Here is a 22,009-nt window from a genome sequence, read left to right as displayed (position 1 = left end):
GGTGGTTCTTTGCCTCTACGTCGTGCATTAAAATCCTTTAATGCATAGCTAGCCGTGGATTATCCCTTACATATTTTATTAATTACCATCTTCTTTAAAATAGAGATAAGTATCTTTTATAGAACCAACCATGTGTGTGTGTGTGTGTGTGTGTGTGTGTGTGTGTGTGTGTGTGTGTGTGTGTGTGTGTGTGTGTGTGTGTGTGTGTGTGTGTGTGTGTGTGTGTGTGTACTCGTCTAACAGGGGACCGCCGAGCCAAGTTGGGACATTTTTCAAGTATGTCCCTCAAAAATGTACAAAATTCACCAGAGCGTTTTTAGCTGCACATGTTTTAAAGCATCACCAACAGGGGTCTTGAAAAATGTCCCCACTTGGCTCGGCGGTCCCCTGTTGGTGAGTGTGTAACGACACCAAGGTCCCCACTTAGATAGATAGACGAAGACGAGTACACACACACACAGTCACACACACAAACAAAATGTTTTTCAAACAAAAATGACATACGAAATTTTCTTTTAAGACCTTTTTCCCCGCAATGAGAACATGATTGGAAGTCTGATTGCTGAAGCGCCCAGGGAGAAACACACACAGTAGCTCTGTGTACATGTAGCATTGTATTCCGATTATAACCAGTTTAAAAGTCCAATCGGAATAAAAATGCTCAAACCGATTGAAATTTCAGTCGGATTGAAGGGGGTGGATAAACCTTTTCATGAACCGATCAAATGAAAGATTACACCATGTAAACGAGCTGATCCGATTACTTTGAGTGTTCATCTTTCTGCGCATGCCTGGGATTGCTCCAGATAATTCTGTCAGCTAACATGATGGCTTCTGTTTGTGATCCGATGTGGATCCTGATCACCGTATAAGGTAGAAATATTTATACCCGATGCAAAAAACTATGCATGCTAACCAGCACCATAGTAAACATGGTAAATATGAACACTTGAAGAAATCAGACAAATCATAAAGGCTATCATAATCCTGTTTTTATTGTATCTGTCAGTAAGCCTACGTCTCTTCTCTTTATACCGGACTATATGGATATATATATGGACTTCGCTGTGCGTCGGACAGTTCACGCCTCGTCGCCGGCCATTAATACCTGACAATGGACACCTAGAAGGGCATTAACACGCTTATACCATGGTCACTTGCCAAATAAAAACATTATTAACATAAAACAGCACCTATGTGGGAAGCACGAAGCCACCATCTTTTGTAGTTTATTGTTGACAAACTTGATGATACATTATTTATCACGTCATTGAAGTATTTATGGCAAAATTGTTTTAGTATCATTATCTCAATAAACAATGGTTAATCATGAACAAATGAGGAACAAACCATTAGTAAATGATCAGTATCACTTATTGATGTGCTGTTATGTTGTAAGCTGGTCTGTGTTCAAAAACACAAACATACAGTATTTTTAAGCAGTGTTGGGGTAGTTACTCAAAAAAAGTAATTAGTTACTAGTTACTAGTTACTTCTGTAAATTGTAATGAATTACTTTACTCGTTACTGCGTTTGAAAAGTAACTTCACTACTTATTACTTTACTTTCCCGTTTCTTAATTTACTGTGTAGATACATGGACAAACATCATAGCCCTATCATCACCTGTCTGCATAGTGTTTATTGTGTAAATGTATACAAAATGGCATGTAAAACCATTTGAAACAACAATATCCCCGTCTGCACAAAGAAATATGCCTCACTGTAAAATCCACAAACAACAGGATAAAGGAGGCTATGGTTGGGTCATTTTAAAATGGGGTCAACACACAAGTTTCAAAACACAGGCTTTGGGAAACATGAGAACAGAACTCTATTCCTGAGAACAAAACCAGCTTTTTATTAGGTTCATGGCAAAAAAAATTAAAAATTAAAAAATGAAGTGGTCAATGAAAAATATAAAAATAAAGGTCACTTTATCTCATAAAATAAAATCTTAATTTAAAATATACTTAAGCCCATAAAAAGGAAACAGAAAATGCAATTAATTAAATAAACAGAAAATTTGCGTCATCCCAAAAACATTATTTTCCCCTTAGCTCGCTCTCCTCTGCCTCCTGGAGATGTGGCTTCCAGAGGCGGTAACATACCAAGTCACAAACTCTTGAACCTATTAATGAATTATTGTGTGTTGCAATTATCACAATGCACAAAACAGAAAGTGCAACAAAAGTGTAACAGTGCAACAGTGAAAACAGAAAGTGCAACAAAAAGTTCCATTCAGTTATTTCTCTCTATTCTTCAAAATAACGATTGTATCGCATAAGTAAAAGTCTTTCGAATCTTTTATCTGACAGCCTGTTCCTCCTTGGGGTCAGAACAACACTGCCCAGGCTGAAAAACCTTTCGACCGGTGCACTTGACGGTATTGGAGTGTTGTACTGCTTTGCAATTTCCTTAATCCTGGGGAACCTGGAGAGAACCTCCCAGTCAGATCCGGGCAATTTTAAGTACTCCATGACTTCAGTCTCTGCGGTGTAGGAGAACTCCTCTTCAAATTCAAAAAAGTCATTGTGACTGGAGGTGGCAGGGCTCTGAACTGCTTGTCTCATCAGTGGCTCTTCAGGAATCCGGGCACGACACTCAGTAATTAGCATGGTTTTAACAGCATCTCTTCTCTTCTCATCTTTGAGCCAGCGGAGCTTGAATTTGGGCATTGTGGCAGCAGCCATAAGAGCATCCTTGCTGTCCAAGACAGATGCAAATCTGTCTTTGATTGCCTGTAATATGAAATAGTACATTGATTAGACAAACGTATACAGTTCAATTAACAGCTTTTATAGCCTCATAAATTTGGGGTACATCAGCTATATTAAACTGTAGGGCTATAGCCTACACTGCAAGCTATTATTTAAGGCACTGATACAAATTATTTTGTGGTGAAGTAAATACTACAGAAAAAAATTCATGTAATTTACGTGAAAAAGTTCAGGCAAGAATAAAAAAACGAAGTAAATTCTTAATTCAATGTTATATTGTTTGTGTGAAATGTATTGAAAAGGAAACTTCAACTAAATAGATATTCAACCATTTCCTAGCCAAGTTAAAATTGCTTATTTTCTTTGTTACTTTCAATTAACTTAGTTAAGAAGAGTACTTAATTCCATATGTGAAATTTACTTTTAAAAACGAATTAAGTAAATTTAACTTATTATTAGGCTATTATTATTTTTTTCTGTGTAGGGCCTAGTCATTTTATTATTCAATATGTGTTTACCTGTACAATAGCACCAGGCATGCCAGCTGTCATCTGAGAAAGGCCATCCTTCAAAGCAAGCAACTTTGACATGAGAATCTCCAAGGTTGGCAGGAGGGTGCCGTAGTAGCAATCATCTTCTCCCTGTAGTATATCTAATGCAGCAGCAAGAGGTTTTGACACTGCACAATATTCCTTCAGGAACTGATACTCTAGCTCAGTGATGCCCTTTACACCCAGTCTAGAATAAATGGTGTTTAAATCTCTGATTGGGATTTCTGTGATGAGAGATAAGGCGTTATGAGTCGAGTTCCAGCGTGTAGCAGTGGGTACGATGAGCTTTCTTTTTAGCACATCCTCAACCTGGTCTGAAGCCACAGTAGAGCGACTAGTTTTTGTCCAGAGAGCTGCACACTTGGCGAGAGCACTTCTGTAAAGTGCTTTACAGTCATTGTTACTGGTCAGCCATTTCTCCAGGTCATTTTTTGAGATCAGTTTAATGTGTATGTGCTGCACAGCGCAGATGAGGCGGCAGTGAAAATGTCTCATCTGATTCTGTGGAGAGAGCTTCGGCAACATCAGTAAAAGTGACCTCCTCCTCCCCCTCCTCATCCGATGGCTCGTCAGAGTCAGACCCATCATCAGGATGGGATTCAAACATTCTAAAGGCTTTTACAAAATTGCTGCCATTATCAGTGACACATGCTGTTACTTTATATGATAGTCCAAAGGCTGAATGAACCTGTTCTATTTCGCTAGCTATGACATCGTAAGTGTGTCTTCCTCTCACCCGTTTGCAGGCAAGAGCAGCCTTCTCGCGTTTAAAACTAATGCTGTCTATCCAGTGCACCGTCATTCCTAAATAACTTTTGTTGTTGGCGGACCAAATGTCCGCGGTCGTAGACACATGATCCAGGGACTCGAAAGTTCTTTTGAGCTTCGATTCCATGTCGGAATAACACTTATCCAGGTAATGGGGAAATGTTTTCCTGTCGGATGTTGGCATGCGAGTCACGGGTATTTTATCTAGAATTTTTCTAAACCTGGGTGATTCAATGGTCGACAGGGGAAGCATGTCTTCTACAATGAACCCTGCAACTAGCCTGTTCATTTCGTTTTGTGTTACCTGCTGCGCTCCAAGACTTGAGAAAAGCTTAGCTTGTTTAGCTTGTTGCTTAGCTTGGGTCGGCTGATGGGTGACTCCTTCAAATGAACGGCGAGCAGGATCTTTCGCCACAAGTTTTGTATTGCCATGCTGGGCTGACAAAAGCTTGGACAGGTTGCTCATTGAGTTGGCAGCAGTTGAAAGACACTTGTCGCCTGGGCATAGAGTGCATTTCACACAAATATTTTTGTCCTTTCGAGCAATAAATTGAAAGTAATGAGAATATCGTCACTGGCCGAAAACCCCTGTCTCCGTCTCCCTCTCCTTCGCACCAGCAGCTACATCACTCAAATCGATCTCTATGGCAACGGTGCCCAGGCAAGCACACACACACAGGCAGCACGCATGCACGCGCCACTTAAACAGACAGAACTTTACACGCAGGCAAACACGGCTTGGGTAACGCAGGAAAGCGCGTTCCTATAGTCTTGTAAAGTTACCGATATTTTTAGTGTAATGCGTTACTTTACTTCGTTACCCAAAAAAGTTATATCGTTACTGTAATCCGTTACTTTGTAACTCGTTACCCATTTCATTTTCATTTTTCATTTTTCATTTATTTCGGTTTGGTCATTTACAGATCATTCAAACAAATCATTCGAAACATGAAACACAATAAATGACCAGGTGCAGGCAGAAGCTAAAGCTTATTATGCCTGCCCTTAACTTTAGAATCATAAATGCAGCACATTAATGACAACATCTGTTCATAAAACTAACACATTAATGGACCATTGTCCACACCAGAAGCAAGCCTATTTAATTAATTTTCATTCTGTTGAATATTTTTCCATTGTTATTCTCTTGTAAATATTTTTAAACTGAAAAATAGACGTGGCTTGTTTTAACTCATTACAGCAACTATTCCATAATTTAACTCCTTTATTTGATAAACAGTGTTCTCTTAATGTAGAATGTACTTGTGGTTGATTAAATATACATAATCCTCTGAGATTATATTTACTTTCTCGCTGGATAAACAATATTTGCAAGCATTTAGGAATTTTATTATGTTTAACTTGGTAAATAAACTTTGCCGTGTACAAATCAACTAAGTCATAAAACTTCAAAATTTTTGATTGAAGAAACAGTGAATTACTTGGTGAATTGTAAGGTGCATAATTAATTAATCTGATAACCTTCTTTTGTAATAGGAAAATTGGATTGGTTCTAGTTTTATATGTATTTCCCCATATTTCAATACCATACGTTAGGTATGGTGTGACAAGTGAACTATAAAGTAAATGTAATGCATTTTTGTTCAAAATATATTGCAACTTATACAAAATTGCAATCGTTTTTGATACTTTCTTTTGTACGTTTAAAATATGCGGTTTCCATGTCATTTTACAATCGATAATTACTCCAAGAAATTTTATATGATTTCATTTTCGTTAATAGTAATCCTGATCTCATTATTTATCTCTTTATTACTAAATACGCCATATCTTTTAACAAGACTTCGTCCTCTCTTGATCTCTATAGGACCGAAGTAGTCTACTCCAACATTTGTAAATGGAGGCTTGTCTGGTAGAATCCTTTCCAAGGGTAAGTCTGCCATTTTCTGTTCTCCAACTCTTCCCCGCTGCCGTTTGCACACAAGACAATCGAGATAGCATATGATTTCTTCCTCCGTGGCCAAGTTTGTTCATGGATATGTCGTAGCAATAATGTGGATATGTGCAGGTCTTTCGAGAGAATAACTGGATGCTTGGCCTCTTCAGGCATCGCTAGTCTACTCAGGTGGCCACCTACTCTCAGAAGTCCATCATCCAACACCAGGTCCAGTTTGTACAGATGACTGCTTCTTTTAACCCCATTTTTACCAGCCTCCAGCGTAGATAGTTCTTCTTCAAAGCTTTGTCTTTGACTGAAAGAAATAACTGCACGTTCTGCTTGCATCAGATCCTCAGGATTTAAACACTGTCTTTGGAGTGTTGCTTTAAAAGCTTGCATCTCCTTTAGTTGGCTGGACTCATCTTTAAAGTTACTCGCAGCAGTCTGAATCTCCTTTCTTTTTCTAGTCAGCAGTAAGATGGTTGTTTTTACTTTAAGTAGCCAAGCTACAGCTGTCATCAGACTTCTCCATGAAGAGAAATAACTTATCAGAGAGCTGGTGGGGTTCAATGGACCTTTAACAATGAGGTTGCTTGTGATGTCTTGCTTGACTTCCGGATCATTGGCAGAGATTACAGTTTCCAAATGAGGTTTCTGCCATTCTCTGTCTGGTTGACAGAGAAACTCTGGTCCCTTGATCCATCTTTTGCAGCTTAAGAAGCGGTTTGCTGTTAGCCCCCTAGAGGCTTCATCTGCCGGATTTTCCTTTGTGCTAACATATCTCCATTGTGACACATCAGTAGTATCCCTTACAAAGGAGATCCTATTTGCTACAAATGTTCGGTTTCGTTGTTGATATATTTCAGCACTGTTGTGCTATCAGTCCAGAAGATGGATTTGTTCAGCTGAAGATGTAATTCCTTCCGAAGCATTCTGTCAACCTTGACAGCTAGAACTGCAGCTGTGAGCTCCAATCTGGGAATCGTTACTTGCTTTAATGGCGATACTCTTGCTTTCCCTATCATGAAAGCAACATGCACCTCCTTGTCGTTGTTTTCCAGTCTAAGATATGAAACCGTACCGTATCCACTCTCGCTTGCATCTGAAAAGTGGTGCAACTCTGCATTTCTGATTTGACCAAAGCTTGTGGGCTTCATGCAACGGTCCACTCTAAACTCTGTCAGCTTGTTCAGATCTGCCAACCATCCTGTCCACTGCTGAGAAACAGTTTGGGGTATGTTTTCATGTTTTCAGTTCCTGCATAATCAGTTTGGCTGGCAGAATAAATGGTGCTAGGAATCCTAAAGGGTCGTATACAGAGCCAACCACAGACAAGATGCCGCGTCTGGTGTATGCTCGTGGCTGTGCAGTAATTCTGAACATGAACACATCTGTTTCAACGCACCAGTGCAATCCTAGTGCTCTTTCCATTGGCAGGTTGTCCCTGTCCAAGTCCAACTCTTTTGTCTCTTTGGTTCTGTTTTCTTGTGGAATGGATGCCATTACTTTATGGCTGTTGCTGATCCACTTTGACAATACGAAACCTCCCTTCTGGCAGAGAGCAGTCAGGTCTCTTACCATAAGAACAGCGTCCTGTTCTGTGGACATGGATTTCAAGCAATCATCTACTTAAAAGTTGTTCTTTACGGTGTCTGTAACCTCTGCTGGAAAGTGAGCTTTGTTATCTTCAGCGGTCTTTCTTATTGCAAAGTTTGCACAACTCGGTGATGACACTGCTCCAAAGAGGTGTACTTTCATCCGGTATTCGACGAGATCCTGCTGCACATCGCCATCAGGCCACCATAGGAATCGCAGATAGTCAATATGTTTTTCTGACACTTTGACCTGGTGAAACATTGCTTTGATGTCAGCCATCAGGGCAACCGGTTCTTGTCTGAATCTGATGAGTACTCCAATGAGTGAGTTGGTAAGATCTGGACCCTGTAGCAATTGTTCATTGAGTGATGTTCCCTTAAAGCCAGCACCACAGTCGAAGACCACTCTTAAGGTTCCTTTCCTTGAGTGATACACCCCATGATGTGGGATATACCAGAGTTCCCATCATTACGATTCAGTTGATCTACTGGTATCATTTCAGCATAGCCGTTGTCGATCATTTCTTTGAGAAAAGTTGTATATTCATTGTGAAACATCTCATTTTTTACCAAACTTGCGTTTCAGGCTAAGGATGCTCTGCTCTGCTATGCAACGGTTATTTGGCATGCTGGGATTTTTTTTCTTGAAAGGTAAGTCTAGGCAGTAGTGACCATCTATCATTTTTATTGAGTAATTCACCATATCCAAGAATTGAATCTCTTCTCTGGACATTTCCTCTGTTTCCTTGCTGGTTACTTCATTGAAGTCATGATTTTATTGTTTAACCCTCTGGGGACCAAGCTGTTTTTGGGGTCCTTGAGATGTTCTGACATGCCTTGACATTTGTGCTTTTTTCAGTTATTTATAAACATGTTAATGGCTAAGGTGTAAATTCACTCTATATAGCACAAACAGGCCTACCATAATATGCGAGCAACATGTATGTAGATGTTTGTATTTTTAAGAGAATAATGTTTATGCGTGGTTATTGGAAAAAATAAAAATGAAAGTTGCTGAATTAAGACCACAAAACACATATTAAATATGTGTCCACAAGACTTTTGACTAATGGATGTTGTCCCTTTGAGTTCTAGCTTCAAAATGATGTGAAAATAGTCTTGCTTTATCGTTCACAAAAAAAAAAAAATACATTGATTTAAATGGTGTAAAACAGGTTTTGCTTGGAAAGCCAATATGCGAGAAGGAGGAGTAGTTTACACCTTAGATTACAATGTCCCACCCACTCTGCATAATGACTCTGCATAATTAGCCATTCATTCAGGTGTGACACTGACTGAGCCACAATGCAAGGACAAAAGATGTATTTAGACTTATATTGACCATTTAAGATTTCGCTTACATCTCTCTTGTAAATATGTCTTGCTATTTTATTAAAAATGTTACAATTACAACAATAATTACAATTTCAACAATATTTCAAGTGTACTCTTTCTTTGTAAAAAAAAAAAAAAAAAAAAGATTATAGGCCTACATTTTATCATATGTATTCATTAGTTTGAATATAGCCAACAACGGAACATCTAACATCTTAGTCTATGACTTTATTTTTGACAAAAATAGTATTATATATATATATATATATATATATATATATATATATATATATATATATATATAACGTTATATATTTTATTTCAACATATTTCAGTCGATTTTTACTCATCTCAGTAGGCTATAGCAAAGCAGTTTATTCTTTCACACACAGACGCGCGATTCATATTTAGGCTAAACAGTCTTTACAAATATGTACCCTTCATTCATCTCACAGAAAGGCGAGTCATATTATAGAAATGCGATTCATCTTTTTGCGGTTTGCATAGGCCTACACTAACGTTATTCCATAACGTTATTCCACATCAACACTTGAGAAAAGAAAACAGCCTACCTCACTCCTCAGCGGGATCTGCTCCTCATATCAGGAGATATTGCTCCTCATATCAGCACTGTTCTGAGGAATCTTTTCTCCATAAGGTAGGCTATATTATGTCTCACTCGCGACGCTTTGTTTACAGCTGATGTGGGCGTTTCACAGGTCTGAAATGGTTCTCAGAATTTGCGTTTGAATAGCACGCGCTCTCCAGGGAGTGGTCAAATTACTTTTGAATCAGCTCGTAATGAGCTCGACTGGAGTCGCTCTCTTTTTATACAGATTACAGAAGCTGAGAATATTTTTTTTCTCGAACGTGTTTCAAATGGGAGTTTACTGACAGAGAGAAGGCAGAAATCGCATCATGTTAATTTTTCTTTATTTGTCAAAAAGCAAAACACTTTATTTTTATTGTGAGTATACAGAAAAAAAATAGAAACTGAACAGGATCGATTGATGTATTACACGAAAATGAAAGATCAAAATTAACAGAGCATTTAGTGTTTATTTTTCATTGCTAAAAAAAAAAAAACGAACAAAACGCGCCGGCGCGTTTTTGGTCCCCAGAGGGTTAACCAGTAGCTCCTCTAGATTCACAATAGACATTCGATTGACAGCAGCAACAGGGCAGCCATTCTCATCCCTGACGTCGTTGTCTCCTCTCAAGGGACCATAGATGACCCACCCCAGTAGGGTCCTCACAGCGTATGGTCCATCCCCTTGGCTATTTACCACCTCCCAAGGTTCCAATACCTTAGACGTCACAAGTCAAACGACTATTGCAGTCTTTGCTCATGTGTCCTACCTTCAAACATCCAAAACAGACTCCCCTTTTCTTTAAGAAGTCTATTTTTTCCCTGTGCATCTTTTTCCTGATTTGTGGACAACGCACCAATGTGTGACCACCTCTATCACAGAACAAACAGCAATTTTGAGAATTCGTGGCAGATACATTTTTCGTTCCATTTGTTGTAATTTTTTCTTGTTTTTCTGTTTCTACAGGTGTTACAGTAGTTGCAAAACTGCTTCCTCTTGGTCTCGGCTTTTCTCTTGCTTTGACAAAGGTGGAGCTTTTGACAGATGTAATTGTCTTAGCATCCTGGATGTTTCCAAAAAGTGGATCTGACAATATCTTCACTTGTCTCTCTGTTGGAAAGGCCGAGTCATGTGCGCATGCGCTACTTCCTGTCAGTCATCATCAGCAGAGAGCGGGACTGTACAAGCAAGACTGTGTGTGCAAAGTGCGTCAATAAATATATGTAAGTTGACTGTTCACCTAGTTTGGTGATCAATACTTGTTAAGGAGCTGTAAAGCCTTGATGTCATACTTTCATAAAGTGATGCATGTTTAAGAGAGATGAATCCGTTAATCGCGTGAGGTTGAGGGCTCGTGAATGTGCCGTTTATGTTCGATATTACTTGCAATTTATAATATTTATATTGCACCCAGTGTTTGATTTGTACATATGTATGTGTGATCGTTACATTAGTATTTGAAACTCTTGTTATTTCAAACTCTTGACGCGATCTTTATGATTATGTGCCGTTGATTTAAATTACCTCAGATTTGGTTTCGGTTTTGAATGTCATGCCATTTCTGACCACCGGGTGGCGGTGTTGCATATTTTCGTTGCTTGTATATTGATTTCTTTATTTAATATAGAATCGAACCTGATAATTCTTTATTTGAGAAATGTAGATTTGGAAGTAATGTTTGTATAATAATCCTAGAGACATTTGTTAATATATATCTTTATTTCTTTCCCTTTGTAGACCACAAACACACACTATCTAAATACTTTAAGCAACCTGTGTACTGCTGTGTTGTGCATAGCCAAAACGGTCAACAATAAACCACCTTTGCATGGAACTGATTCAATCTATTGTGTTCTGATCGACACCCCATTGAGGAAAGCTAGAAATAATAAATCATCACCTATTACAGTCCAATCCTTCTATCGAATAAATGGTCCTTCGAGCCGGATCTGGCATTCTTTATGGACAAAGAATTTATCAGTATCACTATGCAACCTGAAGATGCATCTTCACAGATTGTCAGACCCAAACGTCAAGTTCATCTTCCTGTTTACCTTAGAGATTATGATCTTACGACTGTACATCGTAGAGCAGGCAGCCAGCCTGTATCGCCTCACACAACACAGCATACACAGTGGCTTGGAGATGCTGCAGTGAACATCCCTTCACCTTCTACCAGAGTATCGAGTCCCATAAGTCAAGGTCCATGGGACACAGTGGATGAATGGTCGCCCATAGTCGGGGAAAGGGATCCTTTTATCCAAGGAATGGATAACATAGAACTGCAACAACCTAGCGCCAGCTACGCTCCAGTGCATCCAGTTAATAGTCCTCAGACTTCTCCATATCATCGGCCATGGGAAGAACATCAGTCCACGCCGTTGCCAAGTACATCTTTCCCTGCACAGGATAGACTCCTCCCATATCCTGGAACAGCATCCTACCATCCACACTCCATGGTGTCTACATCTTTGCCCCCACCTACCTATGGTAAGCGTCGCCAGACAGACTACACAACAGCGCCACCTCTAAAGCCATACCAGCCCCTTCCTGCTACAATAGGTGACTCTAAAATGTTAGACATTCTGGGAACAATGATGGGTGAACTTCAGATAATGAAAGATCAGATCTTAGCGGCGGCACCTACTAAATCACACATTCAGCCAACCATGTGTGATGAACGTGCTGGCCATGATTTCCCTTCCTGGCAGCGTCCTGAAAACCCAAGTCACCCTCTTTATCAGAGAACAGCTCTTCCTATGCCGGGCCTCCAAGCAGATACTCCTGTCCCTCACTGGCATTCCAGGACATTGAACAAGTCCCCTAGAGAGACTTTAGATTACCCTACACAGGTGCGTTCTCAGTCCCAGCAACCCACAGGGCCACAGTTAGTACACAGAGATCCTTATGCCTCTAACCTGAATCCTGTAAGACAAGAAACCACCTACCGAGGTCCAGTGCCAACCATACCCAACTTTTGTACTAAGGACCCCAGTGAGTTTACTCGTTTAAAGATAGCTCTTGAGAACCTTCTACCATCAGATGCCACAGAACTGTTCCGGTACCAAATCTTGCTGGATCATTTGAAGCTAGACGAAGCTCGTCTGGTGGCAGATTCCTATCTCAATTCACCATTTCCATACTCTGCTACTATGGCTGCTCTGAATGAAAGGTTTGGCCAGCCTCACAAGTTGGCACTCAAGAAGATTGCCAAAGTGATGGATTCCCCAGATATCCGACGAGGAGATACTGAGGCCTTTGACAAATTTGCTCTACAGATTAGAGCTTTGGTGGGTATGTTGGAAACTCTTGGAGATGAAGGTGAAGCCGAGCTTCGATGTGGGTCACATGTAGAGAGACTGCTGAGTAAGTTACCTGCTGAAATGAGATCAGGATTCCGAAGACAGATGTACCACCGTCCTGGGTCTGTGTATAACCTTCGTGAATTTTCCGAGTGGCTCCAGTATGAGGCCTGGTGTCAAAGCAGTGAGTCACAGATCAGTTACAAGAGCCAGAGACCAGAACGCTGGAGAGAAACCAAACCCACTGCCCGTTCAGCTACCATTCTTCATGGAGCGGACGACATTGCCACAAAGATACCCTCAGCACCGTCTCAAGTTAGACCAGTTAATGCGGAGAAACCTAAACTCCCACCTAGAGCTTTTTGTCCTTACTGCGATAACGAGGACCATTATCTTAGTCAATGTCCCACTTTTAAGTCCTTTGATAAACAGCAAATGATTGAATGGATCCAGACCAATCATCGTTGTTGGCGCTGTGGACGTGCACACCAAGCAGCCCAGTGCACACTCAAGAAGCCTTGTAGCATCTGCAAAGGGAAGCACTTACAAATCTTGCATGAGGTCAACACAAAGGGTACCAGAGAAGGTTCCTGCCTTGTTAGTTCAACCACTGAGACACTGTACTTGGACAGACCCACTGACTGCAGGCGTGTTCTCCTAAAGGTCATCCGGGTCTTGCTGCGCTATGGAGGCAAGACGCTCGACACCTATGCTGTCATGGATGATGGGTCCGAGCGCACTATTCTTCTTCCTGATGCTGCCCATGAGCTTGGTATACAAGGTCAAGCCGAAAACATAGCCTTGCGGACCATCCGCCAAGATGTGCAGACCATCAGTGGTACCACGGTTACCTTCCACATATCTCCTGCCACTCAACCACAGAAGACCTTTAATATCAATGCAGCATTCACTGCGAAACGTCTTGGTCTGGCCGATTACTCCTATCCTGTCAGTTTGCTGGAGAAGTACAAGCATCTTAAAGATCTCCCCCTGCAGGCCTTTGAAAGAGTGAGTCCTTTACTTCTCATCGGAGCTGATAACACCCATCTAATCACACCAATTGTACCTGTCCGAATTGGTCCACTTGGTGGTCCGGCCGCCATAAAGACAAGGCTAGGATGGACACTGCAGGGACCAGCCAAGATCTTGGAGACCAAGTTGCAGCCACAGCAGTGCCTTTTCCTGTCTCTCACCCCTGCGGAACTAGAACTCAAAAGAGATGTTGAAAGGCTATGGCAACTTGATGTTTTGCCTTTCCGTTGTGAAAAGCAGGTGACAAGGTCCAGGGAGGACCAGGAGGCCATTAACCTCTTAGAGAGCAGGACAACTCGTGTGGAGGTGAATGGAATCTTAAGGTACGCGACACCCTTGTTACGAAGAAAGGATTCACCCTCCTTTTGTGCTCCGAGAGAGGCTGTGGTTCCAAGTCTCCGGAGTATGGAACGACGACTAACCCAAAATCCAGAGAAAGCAGCCGTGTACAATGCTGAAATTGAAAAGCTAGAACTGAATGGAGCAGTTACTAAACTCTCAGCTGCTGCAAGCACTATGACAGGGGAGACCTGGTATATCCCGCACCACTTAGTCAGCCACAATGATAAGGACCGTATTGTGTTCAATTGCTCTTTCCAATATAAAGGACTGAACCTTAATGATTCCTTGATGCCTGGTCCAACTTTGAGCCCTTCTCTGCTAGGTGTTCTACTTCGTTTCAGGGAGCATTGTGTGGCTATCAGCGGTGATATACGTGGAATGTTCCACCAAGTTCTGCTCTTACCTGAGGACAAGCCCCTCCTGCGCTTTCTCTGGCGTGGCATGAGACGCAGCGATCCCCCTGACATCTATGAATGGCAGGTGCTGCCGTTCGGAACCACGTGCAGTCCCTGCTGTGCATCCTTCGCCCTCCAAAGACATGTCTCATCGCACAGCACAGTTATGTGGATAACTGTCTACAGAGCTTCCCATCTGCTCAAGAGGCACGGCAGTTACTAGACAAACTTCGTAAGCTGCTAGAGTCCGGAGGGTTTGATATCCGTCAATGGGCCAGCAACGCGCAAGAAGTCGTCAGTCACTTGCCACCAGAAGCCAGATCTCCCAAGCTAGAGCTGTGGCTTTCACATAATAAAGAAGACCCACGTGAATCCACCTTGGGACTGAATTGGCACTGTGAGTCGGACCACCTAGGATTTAAGCATAGACCCGTTACTTACAGTGCTCTGACGATGCGGAACATATATCGTGTGTTAGCAAGTCAGTATGACCCCCTTGGTGTCATTCTTCCTTTCACCACACGAGCCAAGGTGATTGTTCAACAGCTCTGGATTAAGAACAGGAACTGGGATGATCCACAACTTCCCGATGATCTTCAACAGGCATGGAAGGTGTGGGAAGCTGAGCTTCAGTACTTACCTCTTGTAGTACTCCCTAGGTGCTACATTCCATCCAGCATGGACAACTCAGAGGTCACTCGGGAAATCCATATCTTCACCGATGCTTCTGAGAAGGCTTATGGGGCAGTCGCTTACCTTCGCTCAGAAGATCCATGCGGGAAGGTACACCTTTCATTCCTCATGGCCCGATCACGTGTTGCCCCACGTAAGCAGTGCTCAATTCCTAGACTGGAGCTGTGTGCTGCTCTAATAGGAGCGCAGTTGGCCAAGCTGGCTGAAAATGAGCTCACCTTGAAGATCCAGAAGGTCACTTTCTGGACAGATTCAACAACTGTCCTCCACTGGTTACATTCCGAATCCTGCCGCTTCAAGGTGTTTGTGGGCACTAGGGTGGCAGAGATTCAAGAATTGACTGACCTTAAAGGGTGGAATTACATTGACTCTGTCAGGAACCCTGCGGATGATCTTACCCGTGGTAAGAGCCTGAAGGACCTTATTGAACCCAATCGGTGGATCCAAGGGCCAAAATTCCTCCTCCAACTTCAGAGTACTTGGCCAGCACCACCAGTTATGCACAGATTAGTGCCTGATGACGCTACGGAATTAAAGCGAAGTGCCTTCTGTGGCGTGATTAACTCCGCACCAGTGACAGCAGATGGTAGTAATTTTAGTAGCTGGAAAGACTTGGTCGAAGCAGTAGCACAGGAGTTGCACGGGGCGGCAGAACAAAGTGGCTCTCCTCCAGCCAGTGCTTACCAGAAGGCAGAACTGACCGCGCTGAGACAGGTCCAGATGGATAGTTTTCATGAAGACTACCATCTGTTGAAGAATGGTAAGCCTGTTCGTTCTAGCAGCCGCTTACTTTGTCTCTCCCCAGAGTTCGACAGAACCAATGAGGTAATACGGGTTGGAGGACGATTAAGGCGGGTGGAAGGATTAGACCCAAGCACAGTACACCCTATCGTGTTGGATTCCAGTCACCCTAACACTCAGCTACTCATAAAGGACTATGATGCTCGCCTTTGCCATCCAGGACCAGAGCGAGTGTTTGCAGAGCTCCGTCGAAGTGTGTGGATACTGAAAGGGAGAGAGGCAGTGAGAAAGCACCAGCGAACATGTCTTGAATGCTGTAAATGGAGGTCGAAGCCAGCCTCCCAGAAGATGGTTGATCTCCCTCCACCACGACTTCGGTTGTTCAAGCCTGCTTTTTATTCAACCGGAATGGACTGCTTTGGGCCTCTTCTGGTCAAAATAGGTCGTCGGACGGAGAAGCGGTGGGGACTTTTATTTAAGTGCTTGACCACCCGGGCAGTGCACCTTGAGGTGCTGACATCTATAGATAGTGATGCCTTTCTCATGGCACTACGTCGGTTTATAGGTCGCGGTGGGAAACCTGCAGAGTTATATTCGGACCAAGGCACCAACTTTCGAGGTGGTGAGAGAGAGCTTAAAGAAGCCTTCAGTCAGCTCAGTGGTGATCTGCAACAGCAACTAGCGAAGCAACAAATTAGCTTTCATTTCAATCCTCCAGCTGCTCCACACTTTGGAGGGGTGTGGGAACGCGAGATTCGTTCAGTAAAGGCCGCACTTTATACATCCCTGGGCTCAGAATCGGTAACTGAAGAAGTGCTTCGAACTGTCCTCATAGAGATTGAGGCCATCCTCAACTCCAAACCTCTTGGTTACGTTTCAGCAGACATTGCTGATGCAGATCCGGTCACCCCAAACTGCTTTCTAATGGGGCGGCCAGATGGGTCCCTACCCCAAGTCATATATCCAGTGTCTGAGCTCCTAGGAAGACGGAGATGGAGGCATTCACAAGTATTGTCTGACAGATTCTGGACGGCCTTCATAAAGTATTACTTACCTGACATGCAGGCCAGGGGAAAGTGGCAGAATCCATCAGTAGACATCAACCCCGGGACAGTTGTCATGCTTGTTGACCCTCAGTTACCCCGTTCATTCTGGCAGATCGGGAGAGTACTTAATGTCTTTCCTGGGGCTGATAATCGAGTTCGAACAGTCGAGGTGCAGATTAAGGACAAAGTCTACACAAGACCCATCGCTCGACTGATTGTTCTTCCAGAGATCCAAGATGAGGGGGATGAAAGCCACACTAGTGACTAATGGTAGTCCATATAGTGTCGGCCTTTCAATGGAGCAAATTTGTAACCAAATTTGGGGGCGGCTGTGTTGGAAAGGCCGAGTCATGTGCGCATGCGCTACTTCCTGTCAGTCATCATCAGCAGAGAGCGGGACTGTACAAGCAAGACTGTGTGTGCAAAGTGCGTCAATAAATATATGTAAGTTGACTGTTCACCTAGTTTGGTGATCAATACTTGTTAAGGAGCTGTAAAGCCTTGATGTCATACTTTCATAAAGTGATGCATGTTTAAGAGAGATGAATCCGTTAATCGCGTGAGGTTGAGGGCTCGTGAATGTGCCGTTTATGTTCGATATTACTTGCAATTTATAATATTTATATTGCACCCAGTGTTTGATTTGTACATATGTATGTGTGATCGTTACATTAGTATTTGAAACTCTTGTTATTTCAAACTCTTGACGCGATCTTTATGATTATGTGCCGTTGATTTAAATTACCTCAGATTTGGTTTCGGTTTTGAATGTCATGCCATTTCTGACCACCGGGTGGCGGTGTTGCATATTTTCGTTGCTTGTATATTGATTTCTTTATTTAATATAGAATCGAACCTGATAATTCTTTATTTGAGAAATGTAGATTTGGAAGTAATGTTTGTATAATAATACTAGAGACATTTGTTAATATATATCTTTATTTCTTTCCCTTTGTAGACCACAAACACACACTATCTAAATACTTTAAGCAACCTGTGTACTGCTGTGTTGTGCATAGCCAAAACGGTCAACAATAAACCACCTTTGCATGGAACTGATTCAATCTATTGTGTTCTGATCGACACCCCATTGAGGAAAGCTAGAAATAATAAATCATCACCTATTACAGTCCAATCCTTCTATCGAATACTCTCCATGAAGTCTACCAAGTCAGAGAAACTAGCTCGACGTCCATGTTGTTCTTGGAGCTGACATGCCCTATTCCTCCACTTGTCTCTGAGCTTGTAAGGCAGTTTCAGAAGAATGGTCTTCATACTGGAAGCAACATTCAACTCCTCCATATAGGTGAGCTGTTCCATTGCATTGCAACAACCTCTCAGGAATAATGAAAACGCTTGCAATGCTTTCACATCCTCTGGCTTGATCGCTGGCCAAGCAAATGCTTTGTCCATGTATGCTGTGGCAATCTTATGTGCATTACCAAAATGTTCTTTAAGCAGATCTTTTGCTCTTTTATAGCCCTCAGCTGAAGGCAAATGTTGGCAGCTGTGGACTAAATCTTTTGGATGCCCTCTGGTGTATTGCTCTAGGAAATGCAGACAGTCACTGTAGTCATCGGTCTTTCTTTCCACTCCTGATGAAAACTCCATATTGCAATGGATCACCATCATAAACAGGAATATCTCTTGGTGGTAAAGTAGAAGAGAGATTTTGTTGAGTGAGAAGAGCTGTGATGTCACTTTGCCTTTGAATTATGTGATAGATATCACCTTGATTATCATCATTAAATACAGGTTGTTGTGTTAGATGAGTCATATCCTGAGCTCTAGCAGATGGTCCATCAGCTCTTTCCTTTGGTCGAACAGCCATGTTGCTGGGAAGAAGATTCAGTTCCCATCCGCACATTCTGTCTTTGTTGCACTTGATCAGGTAAATAGGTCTTTGCATGTGGATTTAATTTGACTGACGTTTTCTTTTGAGCAGTTCCTTTTCTCAAATACGAGTTCATCCCATCAGATACTCTTGAGCTGTTTCTTGATCCCATTGATTCAAGTACATTAATTTTTGCATTGGTTGCTGCCAGTTCAGTCTCTAATTCCAGTTGTTCTTTCTTCCTTTTCAGTTGTTCTTCCTGTGCCTCAAGGTCATGCCTTTTCTGCAGAGCGGCAACCCGTTCCATGAGAGCAGCCTTTTCTGCCTGAGCTTTAATGGGAGCAGAGGATGTTGAAGATGCACGTGATGAAGAACTTGATTTGTGGTTTGATTTATGTTTTGACACATTAGAAACACTGTCATCCGGTCCAATGTCATCTGAGTTTACACTTTCAGCAATGGTGTGTTTTTTATGCCACCCAACCTCTGAAAAACACACATTTACAAATTACATCCTGTATAAAACCATCAAAAATTTCCATTTTTTGTTGAAACCAGTGATTTTGCCTTTCAAGTTCATTTTCAGGCAGTGGTAACTTCACCAATGACTCATGATTTATTTTGGCTTCATCACAGATGTTGATTTATTTAACCAAGTTAGATTGCACTTCATTTGCATTCTCCTTTGATTTCATGAGCTCTTTCAGCAATTCCACTAACTTCATAGCTTGTTTACATTTCAAGTTTCTTATTTTCTGACAGTTTTCAATGAACATTTCCAAACCTTTAGCAGTGTGTTTAAAACCCTTTTTTCTTTTTCAGAATCCAGTGCAACATCGCCATCTTGTGACCGAACGTCAGACATGACAATGGACATATTTGTTTCACTTTATAGCGTGATCCAGTAAACCACACGGCAAATACAGAAGGTTTCAGACAGCTGATATTGTGGTGACAGTATATGCTTCAGTCAACGAAATCCATTAGTGTAGCTGTTTCTGGCTTTTCCAATAAAGCTTAATGTTGCACATACCCCTCCGCCTGCGCGTTGTCGTTCGGAGTTTCCAATCTCCGTCAATCAGCTCCGCACAGGTGGCGTCAATGTTCGGTTGATTGGGACGGCGTCCAGTTTTATGAAAGAAAACAATCAGTTCTTCTGTGGAAACAATCTTTATCCAGTTCTAATACTTTTTTCAGGCTCAATTTTCACTCATAGAGCTTAGTTCTCACTTATGTTTTGGCAATCCTTATCTTATTTAAACCAAGTTTGCCATCATGCACATAGGTAGGGGTGAAGTTTTTACGCAGACACACAAAGATTTTCCAGAGATTATTGCAGTTGAGGTTTGTGGTTTATTGCAATAAATTGTACAAACAGATGAACATACCAGTTGATTTCTTATCTTGTTTCCAGTTGTTAGTGTGCCGTGTATCTGATTCTGATCTGTAATCCGTTGTCTGTGGTCTGGTGAGAACTGTGTGCGCTCCACCTACCTGTGGCTACCACTTCCTGTCACCTATGCCCCCTTATATACAACCATGTGCATCGAATCACTGTCACCCAGTGTCCAAAATACTAATATAAATATATCCAAACATAATAAAATATTATGCAAACAATAAACATAAATGGCTCCTACAGGATAGTTCACCCAAAAATGTAAATTAGCCCATGATTTACTCACCCTCAAGTCATCCTAGGTCTATATGACATTCTTCTTTTAGACGAATACAATCGGAGTTATATTAAAAAATGTCCTGGCTCTTCCAAGCTTTATAATGGCAGTGAACTGCTGTTTCTGTTTTGAAGTCAATAAAAGTGCAAACGAAATCCCATTTAAAGTCTGCAAGTTTTCGCAGAAGTGAGGAAACCTGTAGGCTCACAGTGGTGTTCTTTTTTTGCACAACTTGGCCAGGGCTGCGTTCTCTGATAACGTTGTCTCTTAGCGCGCTACGAAGACTCTTAAGGTTAACTTAACTGAAGGTATACCATTTCTAGGCGTGTTCCCCGAACTATACCTTAGGAAGCTGCTTAAGATATTCCTTCTTATGTGCAACGTTACCCGGCGCTGTCCGTGGCCATGCTGCTGAATCTGTTGATATCGATGACTCGAGAATCAATTATTCTCTCGTGCAGGGGCTGTTTATGTGAGAAAGCGGTGTTCTTTATAAAAGAAGCACTTCAGAAATAGAGGAAATTGCATTTATTAGGACTCATGGGATATCATAAAAAAATAACCCAAACTATAATAGCCTATAATAGCCTTGCCTACATATTTAAAAATTGTATTTCATATATTGCTGCCATAATAACCATTTCAATTATTTATGTGCTTTCTTCTCTTTCCCATTTTTGTTTGCTGAGGTGGAGCTGTGATGAAATACTGTTCTTGTAAATACTTTCCAGCATTTCAGTAATAAAAGTGTACGTCATACGTACGGTGCTCGGCAGTGATCAAAAAGGATTTAAACAGTGGATTTTGAATCTCTTCTTGTAAACTCGGAGATGTGGATTCAGACGGCAATTAAATTAACGTACGACCTGTTTGTCAAAAAGCAGTAGGTAATAATTTTGCCAGGGATTTTTACGCGGGTTGGGTGAGAAAAAACACTGATATTATGGATTCGGACGGCACTAAAATAACCGACTTAGCCTACTGTACGACGAGCCAATGAGAAACAATATTAGCGTCCGAATAGGACTTAACTGACAGTAGCCTATGCTATCACTGGCCTTTAAAAGCGCTCTTTAATTAAAATAAATGTAAAAAAAAAATTATATATAATAATATAATTAAAATTCTATTAACAATCAGTGTAATGACAATTGTATTCTTTGCATGAAAACACTTGAATTAGCCTAATTGAACACTGTCTGTGTGTATTAAAACTTCAGAATTATATTCATATAGCCCTGCAACAGTGATGAGGTAAAGCTAAGAGTGGTCCAGACCAACCTTCCGAAAGTATGACTTACAGAAGGTGTACTTAACTAAGAACGTTTCGAGAAACACGTATTAACGATAAGGTACAGCTTAAGGTGTAACTTAAGAACGACGTAGCGTTAAGGTAGTTTCGGAGAACGCAGCCCAGTTTTCTTTGAAGTTACTTGTCCTTTCTTTGTTTCTGATCCACGTTCAGGTTTGATGTCAAGAAAGCATCTAAA

The 22,009-nt window shown here is 41.5% G+C and overlaps 3 protein-coding genes across 3 annotated transcripts in view; 2 read left to right on the top strand and 1 right to left on the bottom strand.

Moving 5' to 3' along the window:
* Positions 1-22,009, top strand: part of LOC309480179 (uncharacterized protein) — a 222,050-nt gene that overhangs the window by 131,127 nt on the left and 68,914 nt on the right. The gene's annotated exons all lie outside the window — the stretch shown is intronic.
* Positions 1,456-4,812, bottom strand: LOC309505403 (uncharacterized protein). Its single transcript, XM_082178764.1, has 2 exons — positions 3,238-4,812; positions 1,456-2,740 (listed from the first exon to the last, which is right to left on the bottom strand). The coding sequence occupies exons 1-2, from the start codon at positions 3,856-3,858 to the stop codon at positions 2,255-2,257; spliced, it is 1,107 nt and encodes a 368-aa protein (XP_082034890.1). The 5' UTR covers positions 3,859-4,812; the 3' UTR covers positions 1,456-2,254.
* Positions 14,744-22,009, top strand: part of LOC309479756 (uncharacterized protein) — a 223,481-nt gene continuing 216,215 nt past the window's right edge. The window contains exon 1 of the mRNA XM_082143944.1: positions 14,744-18,170. Within this exon, the coding sequence (XP_082000070.1) occupies positions 14,983-17,277 (2,295 nt within the window). The 5' untranslated portion in view covers positions 14,744-14,982 and the 3' untranslated portion in view covers positions 17,278-18,170. The remainder of the gene's footprint in view (positions 18,171-22,009) is intronic.

Source organism: Leuciscus leuciscus (assembly GCF_965113295.1).
Source record: "Leuciscus leuciscus genome assembly, chromosome: 1".
Taxonomy (NCBI): domain Eukaryota; kingdom Metazoa; phylum Chordata; class Actinopteri; order Cypriniformes; family Leuciscidae; genus Leuciscus; species Leuciscus leuciscus.
Note: the sequence above shows the minus strand (reverse complement) of the source record. Positions and strands in the feature narration are given on the sequence as shown.